This window comes from Paralichthys olivaceus, chromosome 1, assembly GCF_024713975.1.
Source record: "Paralichthys olivaceus isolate ysfri-2021 chromosome 1, ASM2471397v2, whole genome shotgun sequence".
Classification (NCBI taxonomy): domain Eukaryota; kingdom Metazoa; phylum Chordata; class Actinopteri; order Pleuronectiformes; family Paralichthyidae; genus Paralichthys; species Paralichthys olivaceus.
The window spans coordinates 24,086,232-24,097,031 of record NC_091093.1 but is presented as its reverse complement, the minus strand read 5'-3'; the positions used below and the strand labels follow the sequence as shown (position 1 = coordinate 24,097,031).

The following is a 10,800-nucleotide window of genomic DNA, read 5'->3' as shown; positions in this document are numbered from 1 at the left end:
CATCCAGCCCTTGTTCATTTCAACATTTTTCTGTGTCTTTACTTCAAACCATACATGTTTCATGTGTTTTGTCTCTGTCTCTCTGTGTCTGCCCCCCCGTCTGTCTGTTTCTCTCTCTCTGTCTGTCTCTCTCTGTCTGTCTGTCTGTCTGTCTGTCTGTTTCTCTCTCTCTGTCTGTCACACTATCTGTCTCTCTCTCTCCGTCTGTTACACGATCTATCTCTCTCTCTGTCTGTCACACTATCTCTCTCTCTCTCTCTGTCTGTCTGTCTGTCTCTCTCTCTGTCTGTCTCTCTCTCTCTGTCTTTCTCTCTCTGTCTGTCTGTCTGTCTCTCTTTCTGTCACACTATGTCTCTCTCTGTCTGTCTGTCTCTCTCTCTGTGTCTCTCTCTCTCTCTGTCTGTCTGTCTGTCTCTGTCTGTCTGTCTCTCTTTCTGTCACACTATCTGTCTCTCTCTCTCTCTCTCTGTCTGTCTCTCTCTTTCTGTCACACTATGTCTCTCTCTGTCTCTCTCTCTTTCTGTCACACTATCTGTCTCTCTCTCTGTGTCTGTCTCTCTCTCTGTCACACTATCTGTCTGTCTCTCTCTCTGTCTATCTCTCTCTCTCTCTGTCTCTCTCTCTCTGTTTGTCACACTATCTGTCTCTCTCTCTTTCTGTCACACTATGTCTCTCTCTGTCTCTCTCTCTCTCTCTATCTGCCCCCCCCCTCTCTATTTCCTCCTTCTCCTCTTTTTTTAATTTATTTTTTTTTAATTCCTGTTTTCAAAGTTCCCACGGAAACCAGGGGACCGCCCAGCGGCGGCGGGCGCGTCTCTGATTGGCTGCGGGCAGCTCGTTTGCATTGACGTCAGTAGAGGCTGTAGGTCAATCCTTGCGGGTGCTTTTATTGGATGTGCCGCTGTCAAGCAGCGCTGAAGAACCGGAGGAGCAGGCGCCAGAAAAGGCAGAGAAGAGACAAACATCCGAAAATCTGCATTATGTAGCCGGGCTCTGCCTCGCTACACCTCCGCCCTCGTCAGCCTCAAACCACCCGGCCGTCCGCGACTCCGGAGCCGAAACTTGCGGACACGGAGCGGTCTGGTTTTCCCCCTTTTTCTGTCTTGTAGATTTTCCTCTCGCTCTCCAGAGGTGGCACCTCCACACACCGCAGCCGCTGCATCCTTCATGCTTTTTATTTTCCCAGCAGAAATGAGAGAGAACCGTGGAGCCTGGTGACGCACCCCGGGGTCTGGAGCTCTTATATCAGGCGGATCATCCTCCACCGGGCAGCGGATGCCTGAATGGAGCCTGCAGGATTTCTCCACCACCACCACCGCCGCTGCTGCTTTACACCGGTGAATGTGGCCTGATCCCCGGGCAGCACCGTCGGACTACACACGGCAGTATGTTCCACAGAGGAATAATCCCACTGTGTCTCTGCGGTGCCAATATTTCCCCCTGTTGATGATGAACCTGGAGCTGAAGTGTCGTGAGAGCCGGTCTGTGGCCCGCGTCTGCAGCTGAAGTGGACAAACAGATTGTCAGGAAAAGAAGAAGAAAGAAAAGATTGATAGAGAAAGAGAGAGAAAGAAAGAAGCATCATATTTGATGGCTCCAGGGTGGTGGGGGAGGACGACTACACATGAAGCCTTCATGGACACAAAAAATGGATAAAACTATTGCATGAGGCTGGAGCAGGAGGGGGGTGGATTGCATGGTGTGTGTGAGTGAGTGTGTGTGTGTGTGTGCATGTGTGTATATGTGTGCATGTGTGTGCATGTGTGTGCTTTAAGGCCTGTACTTGATAAGTTGAGGAGAAAATGGTGATGTGGTACGAAGAAGGCCGGAGTGAGGGATGAAGTCGTCCATGGGGGATCTGAGCTGAAGAATAACTGGATCCAAGTTTCCCAGGATAAGACGAGCCACCGTGATTAGAGACCCTCCAATTAACTTCATGTGAAGAAGAAAAAAAAAAAACAACAAGAGGGAGGAAATCAGCTTCCTGGTGTTGGGGGGTGGGTGGGGGATAGATAGATATATTATTCATGCCTTGTGTTGGAGCGTTTGGAGAACCGGCTTTGCTGTGGCCTAGATGACACATATTTATACATGTATATACGAAACGAAATGAACCCTTAGGAGGAAGAGTGGACCCTAACTACACAGGAAAGTGGTGGGGGAGAGGCCAACGACACTCTGCTAGCCTCAAAGTAAAGCACTTGCAAAGCAGAAAAAGAAAAAGAAAAAACAAAAAAAAAGGCTGAAGTGGGTTGAAGCATGGGCTGTGCTTCAAGTATTCATATCTCTGATAGGGTGGTCTACCACAGTGGAAAAGAGTCTGAGGATTCCCACTCACCCCAGCAGACTAATACCACTCAGCATCAAGGAAATCCTGCCTCGGGACTACCCCTGAAACCCCCGAGCTGCAAGGTGAGGGAACCTACATATTGATTACATTCACAGACACGGGAACAAAAGTGTGTGTTGCATGCATTCAAAAGACAAAGAATACAAAGAAGTGTGTGTAAGCTGTCACATTTAAAGGGAATATTACAGACAAATATACCAGGAGACTCAAGAGACGGGGCCTATAGATCTGAGTATTTAACGCAGGAGGCTACTATTTTAAAAACATTTTTTAAACTTTCATTTTAACTCTGTGTGCAAGGACACCTCTCCTGCTTTTCTTATTTTAGAGGAACTAGGCCATGATACACACTCACAGTGGAAGGTCGCGGGGTCACGGGCCTCCACACTAACCTGAGGTATTGTTCTCCCTGCTGTTTTTACGTAAGCGTCAGGACCAAACAAACATTTTGAACCACTTTTCAGCTACGTTGTGTGTGTGTGTGTGCGATCTTGCCGCTGGAGCCGTGCACTTTTATAGAAGCCAAGATCTCAGCATGAAGCACAGACATCTGTTGTCAGACGCGATTCCTTTTCGGCTCACTCATGCTCTGGCCTCTGCTTCACCTCTCCACCACTTACGCTGTTCAATAGGATGTCCTGTCCTGCGGGATCTTATCGAGGCCTCATCTTTGAGCCTCATGCATACATTTAGACCAGGGATTTATAGAAACGTTTAACTGGTAGTGTTATGAGACACATAAGTAGTTATTGAGAAGGACTTTTAAAGCAAAAAAGTTTGCCAATCAGTTCATGGCATCATCGCACAAATACAAAGATAGTTCCATTTGTGTATCAGATCAGAAACAGTGACGCTAACAGAGGAAAACAAAATGTGTTGCGCCTGCTCGTGTTCAGTGGTTAAATTGATGTTTCTAATCAGATGATGATTATTCTTGTAATTATTTAGAATGAATGTGTTGCACATAGAAACTACCTGTCACTGTCATTCAGATTAACGGAAGTGTTTGGATGTCTTTTATTTTTGTGCAAATTAAGATCCTGGCTTTTTTGGTTTGAAATAATTTAGCTATGTTGGTGTGAGAGCAGTTCATATCTAAATAAAAGAATAATGGAGTAGAAATCTCATTGATGATGAAAACAAAGGGAGCCGGTACTGTAATGTCTGTATGGACATCTTCAGGCACAGGAGACGTATGACCTAAATTGTGATCTTGTGAATTTAGTAGTGCATTAGTGTGCGTCTGCATGTTTTGTGTATGTTTTCGTGTGCTCGTCTGACAGACCGCAGGCTGTCTGAGGGCCTCTGTCAGGCTGGATTTTGTGGCCAAATGTCACCGCAGGATGCAGTGAGAAGTCAGCGTGACAGATGCCCCCATGTCAAGAAGCCCACTGTGCCTTTTGATTGAATTAGTCCCCTGATTGAGTTAGACTAATGGTCTCCCTTCAGCTGGAAATGGTTAATCCCTGTTCTGTAAGGTGTCGTCTTTAACATCCTCTGTGGGCCTCCACAGCGAGTGGGACCAGGTTTAAGTTTACTGTGATGCAAAGAATAACGTTTCATCTTGTGTTGATGCGTTGGAGACTCAGTGATTCGTGTTTTGATTTGCTCCGGAATCATGTGATTACATCACGTAGATTTCTGCAACATGTCGTCGATGAAAGCTGTAATTTCTCTCATTCCATTTCGATTATATTTGGGATTTTACACTTTGAGAGATGTCACTGTTTTATTTGAATGAGTAGAGCCGCACCTGACCCCTGTCAGTGTCACCAGAAAGTAGACCTGAAACTGCTTCTCAATTAATCGATGAGTTGATCAACAGAAAAGGAATCTGTAACTTTAAGTAATAATGTCAGTCGATCTCAGGTTCTGGGTTCTTAACTGTGAGGATTTGCTGCATTTGTGATTATAAGTTGAATATTTTTTTGAGTTTTGGACAATTTCAAGATTTCACACTGGTTAAATAGTATTTTTCAACCAGGAAATATATGGCAGATTAATCTGTAATGAAAATAATCATTAGCTGTGTCTATTCGATCGTCATCTCAAGTAGTATGTTTGTCTACTTACCTCTACCTCTGACTGTCAGCAGGATTACACCAAAACAACTGCACAGATTTCCATGAAACTCGATGGAAGGATGCACTGTGGGTCAGAAAGAAATTCATAAAATTTTGCTGTTGATCCAGATCAGGAGTCGGATACAGGACTTTTTTTTTATCACTTTCTTTAACTTTGTGATATAGGGTATTTTTCAACAATTTCCTTGATTTCTCAGAGAATAATTCATGGATCTTTATTTTAAAGAGGGAACTTGTATTTATGAGTATCTGCAATTTGGTGCAGATCCAAATAACAATCCGGACCTAGCGAATTTAATTGTAGTTTCATAAGGGGTCTGTTCCTATTTTAGTTATGATATGCTTTGTTTTTTAGTCTTTTTGTGCATGTTTGTACTCCGGCCTGTGTCATTGTGATTCTGAAGCTAACACACACACATTCATCCCCTGAAGGATACAAATATTAGTAACACTCACATCTACACAGAACAGGCAGCTGCAGCACAGTGCACGAGTTTAGCGTCAAGCAAACGTAAAAAAAAAAAAAAGTGTACTGTATCTTTACGTCCATTTGTTTTACACACTCGGACAGAGAGAGAGGGAAGAGAACATGTGCAGGCGTCTGCAGTGTGAGAAAGATTCAAGATTCTGAGTTTGGGAGTGTGATGTGAGTCTTTGTCAAGGGTACGTTACCATCTGGGCTGCTCTGGTGATGATAAAGCTCAAGTACAAGGTCCTGCGATAGTGTGTGTGGCAAAAGAGACAGAGAAAGACCTCAGCCAAACACAACACCATTTATCTGTCCTTGACTTTTCCCGTCTGACTGCCCCCCACTCAAGGAAACCAAGTAGCGCCCCCCCCACCACCACCACAGCCTCCTGAAGAGCAAATGTAGAATCAGCTTTACCTTTTTTACTGTAAAAAAGGGAAAATAAAAGGTGCTAAGCTTATAAGTATCTGGAGAGTCGTATCATCACGCTGCCTGATTCCAGCCTCTGCATGCATTGACACAAGTGGTGGAGTCACTCAGCTGTACACCTCAGACCCCCCCCCCCCCCACACACACACACCACCACCACCACCACCACCACGTTAAACCCTCCCAACCCAAAACTGACAAGGTTACTCTTCTAGACCAAAGCCTTAGTCGGGAAACACTCGTCCTAACTGTTACTAACTGGCAGCAAGTCTCCAAACCGGACACGCAGTTCATCTGCTGCAGCCTACTGCTTTTTGGTTGTAGTAAGATATGATACACTGCTGACCTGCCCCCCCCACCTATTTGTCTGTTTTCTCTCCCACCATTTTTGCGCGCTCTTCGGTCAGTTGTGTGTGTGTGTTTAGTCTAACTTGAGAGTCATTGGGTAATTTATTCCAGAGGAGGGCAAAGGCTTAGCATGGTGATGAATTAATCCACTGTGCTTTTTCTGCTGGCTGAGAGCAGCCACACTGATATTGGCTCTTTTTCTTTCTCTCTCTCTTTCACTTTCTTTAATTTGACTATCAAATATGCTTTGCTCTTAACCTTCCTTTTCTACTGTTCTATAAAAACTTAGACAGTACTCTGTGAAGTTGGTCCATTCATCTCCACTGAAGTGAAAAAAAAAAATCACATATATATATGATTTAATACAATAGGAGCCATCTCCGTCTGTGCAGCCATAGAAGTGTCAACATCCAGTTGACTCAAATGGCTTCACTGTTGTCTCTACAGCTGCCTCTAAAGGACTCTGCTTATCTGTTAAGGATGTCATGTCTGTACGTACAAGGGCCTTTTATGACTCCAAGAATGGCACCAACCCCTGGAACAGTGCAGTAGTTAGTAGTTCGATTCCCACCGGGGCAAAGTTTCGTCGCTGTGGACCTGCTCACAAACAGCACAGGTTGTTTTTTTTGCATACATGCTTATTTTACTTGTAAAGTAAATGTTAGACGATAACATTGACGCCACTCTCATGTCTGTGCTGGAGTGCGGCTAGCGTCGCAGTGTCCTGTCTAAACCTGACTTAAGCGGAGACAAAATGAGCCGAGCCAGACCCGAACCCGACTAATGTTGGCCACCGAAATCCTTCACTGACCGAATCCCAATGCAGATTTCAGTCACCCCATGTGTTGAGTTAACATTACAACAAAGTGCCTAAAGCTGAACAATTGACTTGTGGCTGTTTTTCAAGCGACAGGAATCAAGGCTAACTGTTTCCCTCTGTTTCAAGTCTTGGTGCTAAGCTAACTGTTGGTTCACATTTAATGGAGAGTGGCATTGATCTTCTAATCTAACGTTCGTGAAAAGAGTGAATAAGCAATTTTCTCCAAAATGTCAAACAATGATTTAAAGAGGGTTAAATTTCATTGACATGAAAAGAACCACTTGGATTCAGGCTTTAGCTGTTTGTAATATTTTATTTATACAAAACGTCAGCTGCAGCGAGACCCTGTGTTTCTCTTCCTGTCCGGAGTGTCTGCAGGGGCAGTTAAGGGGTAATTTTTATTTTTTTGCTATGTCATTTATCTCATTTATCTTATGTGCCATAAGCAGAAGGAGAGGAAGCGAGATGGGGCCCATGGAGCGGCCACAGACCACTTAATGATCTCTAAGAGTTCATGGTTTAATGTGTTTATGTGTTTTTTATACATTTCTATTTACATTTGACTTATTTATTCTAAGAATCAGCTTGTTCTTGAGCATGGAGCAGCTCCAATACTTGATGTAATGACACCAAAGTTCCACTGCCAACAGCGGGAGCGTTAATCCCTTGTAGAAATCAAATTAGGATAATATAAGAAATCCCTTTGTCACCTTGTGTGCAGATACAGTGGGTGTCTTCATCTCCGAGAGCTCTCTCACTTATGGGCTGTCAGTCGGGGTATGTACTTGTGAGACAGAACCTCCCATTGTTTTTGAAATGGTCTTAACAAATAGAGCCACATTCAAAGCTTGTTCTGCTCCCCCTTCAGGTTGAGAATTTGATGTCATAAGGTCGGCATGTGATAGTTTCATGAGATTATGGAAATTGTATTCTTCCGAAACGAGGCGCTACAAGTGTTTACTTTGCAGCAGCGGCTCTCTGTTCTGTCTCAGAAGCTCACAGGAATGTAGATGTGAGTGGGCCCAGGTCCACCGGTGGCCTTTTAAGCTCCTCGACTGTCTCTCCCAATTCTCTGTGGTCTCTAAACTGTGAGAATCTGCAGGGGGGAGAGGTTGCGTCACAGGTTGTGTTATGCTACCGATGTGTGTGTTCGAATGCTGCTTCCTGCTCTGTGCAGCACAGACTTTTAAAATCTGACTGAACTAGAAACAGGGACATGATAATTCATAGAGACTGGTCTTATGTTAAAGGCCTGCTCGGTGTGCAGATGACATTTTTCTTTCAGTGTCTTGCCAATCATCAATTCATCAATTTTTATTTATTTGTTGTTTTTGTAAGCAAGGTTAGGAAAAGAAATATTGGATGGATTTCCATGAAACTTGGTGGACGGATGTGGCACGTGTCAGGGATTAATCCATTTAACTTTGGTGTGGATCTGGATCAGGGGATGGATACAGGAAAAAAAAAAGTCCCACTTTCTTTAACATGGCCATGTAAACAGCCTTTTCTTATTCTCTTAACCTGAATAATCAGAATAAGACATGCAGAATATTCTGTCTTTTTTCCATCACAGTATATAAAAATATATTCAACTTAATCACAGTGTAATGTCCCATTGGAGTTTTCACAGGATTTTGCGTTGTTGACATACAGCAGTTAAAAACAGTTTGATGGCACATGGCCTGGATGTAAACAAAATGAGAAATAAAGAGGAGTTGAAGCTTTTACAAAATTATAAAGAAAACACACACAGTGGAAGCATCGTACATAAAACTATTTCTGTTTTAAAATTACACATTCAAAAGGTTTGTCATCAAAAAATTCCCCTCATGGCCTGAAAATGGCTTTAATGTAACTCTAAACCTTCCTTCCTCATGTCGTGACTGAGATCTATGAATATGCTAATGCAGTTTGGCCTCCTGCTCCTCCTGCTCCCTGTCTCCTCACTCTCACAGCTTACCTGCAGCTGAGGAGCCTTTTCCAGCCTGAGCCACACCCAAAATTTGACAGGATTGGTTTCGTAGGGTTGTGACCTCACAAACCCTGGCTGTCGGATTCAGTTTTTTTTCAAACCGGCATTCGTTAAGGTGTAAATACTCAAACCATGGTGTTGACTGCTTATTTCATTCAATTTATGTCTTTTATCATATAAAAAGGAACAAGGGGGACATTTTAACATACCCCCCCCCCCCCCCCCCCCCGGAGGGACTTTAAAATTTATTCTCCATGTGAATGCAGTGATATCATGTGTGTACCCTCTATGCTAAGATTTCCCCAGGTCTCAATCCTACACTTAAAGAGGGGTTGTTGAAAAGTACACCATGTACAGAACACACCATCATTGTTCCTCCAAAGGCAAAGTTCATCTGAGAGTCATTCCTCTTCTCGTGTTGTGTCGATGTGTCCGTGTCCATAGGCGTGTTTTTAATCTCCCCTGGAAGGCGTCCTTATGTGTCGGTTGTGGACTGCTCCTAGCCGTGCACAACACAATGTTAACAATGCTAACAGTCATGTTGCCAGCATCTGGTTACAGAAGTACTTTGGCCATTTTCACGCTCCGTCACGCTGTACAGTACAGTATGTCGAAAGACCCTCCTGGGGGCAAGATTTACAAAAGCACCAAAGCGATATAGATTTAGTATTAATATATAAACCTGATGGTATTTCAGTGTCAGCTGATCTTCAACTTCTCATCATTTGACTGCCTCTTTTTGTTTTTGCTAAAGACGCAATGCACAGACACGAGCCTCGCTGGATTTAAGTGAACAGGCCTGCAGCTTATTGGCTGTAGTAAACACGCCAGACACACATTCACCTGCTGAACAACGCATTAAGCCGGCCGTGCTTGTCTCCTTCCTTGTTTTAATGGACACGGCGATGACGCACAACTCTCTGGAGTGTGTCTCACCTCTTGCTTTGAAGATATACTGTACCCTCAGCTGATACGTGTGCAGATGGAGCATGTTGTTTTTGTAGTGTGAGGTGTGTGGGTGCAAGGACGCAGGTTTTGACATTTTCACCTAGTAATAATAATAAATGATCTGATATTTCCCTTTATTGTTCAGCTTTTTTGAGTTTTGGCTGAGTTGTGACTTTCGCTCCAGGCTTCATCATATGCAATAACTAAATAATCATAAGCACACTGAGCTGTAACAGAACTGCAGCATGAGTCCAAATCGTTTGACTGTGACATGCAAGTGGACTTTGTAGCTTAGATGAAGAAACAGGAAGTGAGTCTGAATTGCGCAACACAAGCATGAAATTCAAGTCTAAAGGAACATGTGTATGTTTTGGCCAGTAACACTTGGACCCTTGATATATTCAAACCACCTTTTCCCCACTGAGGTCCACAGGTCAAGATGAATCTGTAGTTGGCTTCTAGCTGCAACATTAAACAACATTAAGCACATTAAAAACAACAGTACTTCAATATGTCAACTGTAAAACAATAACTTGAAATTGCTCTCTTTGATTTTAAATTTTTGATCAGAGTGCACCCCATCTCAAGTCAGGCCAAATATAAACAGGCTTCACAAGCAGTTTTTTAAGTGGGTTGTGCTACAACGCCACTACAAATAAATTCCACATGGTTTTTTGTCTTCATGACAAGCCACTTTTCCTGTGCTGTGATCTACGACTTGATCTTAAAGGTGAATGCTTTTGGTTTGTTATATGTAGGGGCTTGTTGATCTTAGCCAAATGACGTGTGTGTCTGGTTGTGTAAAAATGACTAGAAAAGATAAGGTATGACTTCTGGGGGAAACCCAGTTAAAAAGACGAGTAATCTCCTTAATCAAAATGGGATAAAAGATAATTCGTTGGCATAACTTCTTCTTAACTCTTGAGTGTAAACCTGGCCTAAAAAAATCTAATGCAATAACCTATTATTTTATTTTACAGTGATGGAACATGACTTTATTGGGACATTTTTTAATGTATTTTTTGGCTTTGACTTAATGAAGCTGATGCAATCTAATGGTTTGAAAGTGCTTTAAAACACACATTTCAACATTTAGTTAAGATTATACAAGTTAGTGATATTAATATTTGAGTCTGTTCTATTTAATCCATTACTATTTAGCATGTTGGAGTGTTAGGACACTAAATGTGCTGAGATATGTAGAGTAGCAAACTTGTGTGTATGGAGCCATAGGAACAGGAAATGTTTGAGTGGAAACTATAAGAGAACACATACAATTGAAAATAATGTCCATGCATAGGAGAAAAAAATTGAAGACCTGCATATCAGTTTATATTTGATTCCTCACAGGTTGTCTGTTCTGACTGTGTGCATATATAT

General features: G+C 42.9%; 1 protein-coding gene across 1 annotated transcript in view; it reads left to right on the top strand.

The window, feature by feature from the left end:
* The first annotated feature begins 1,618 nt into the window (after positions 1 to 1,618).
* The window catches only part of pde8a (phosphodiesterase 8A), a 41,274-nt gene continuing 32,092 nt past the window's right edge, over positions 1,619 to 10,800 (top strand). Inside the window, exon 1 of the mRNA XM_020080265.2 lies at positions 1,619 to 2,412. Coding sequence (XP_019935824.1) covers positions 2,260 to 2,412 — 153 coding nt within the window. The 5' untranslated portion in view covers positions 1,619 to 2,259. The remainder of the gene's footprint in view (positions 2,413 to 10,800) is intronic.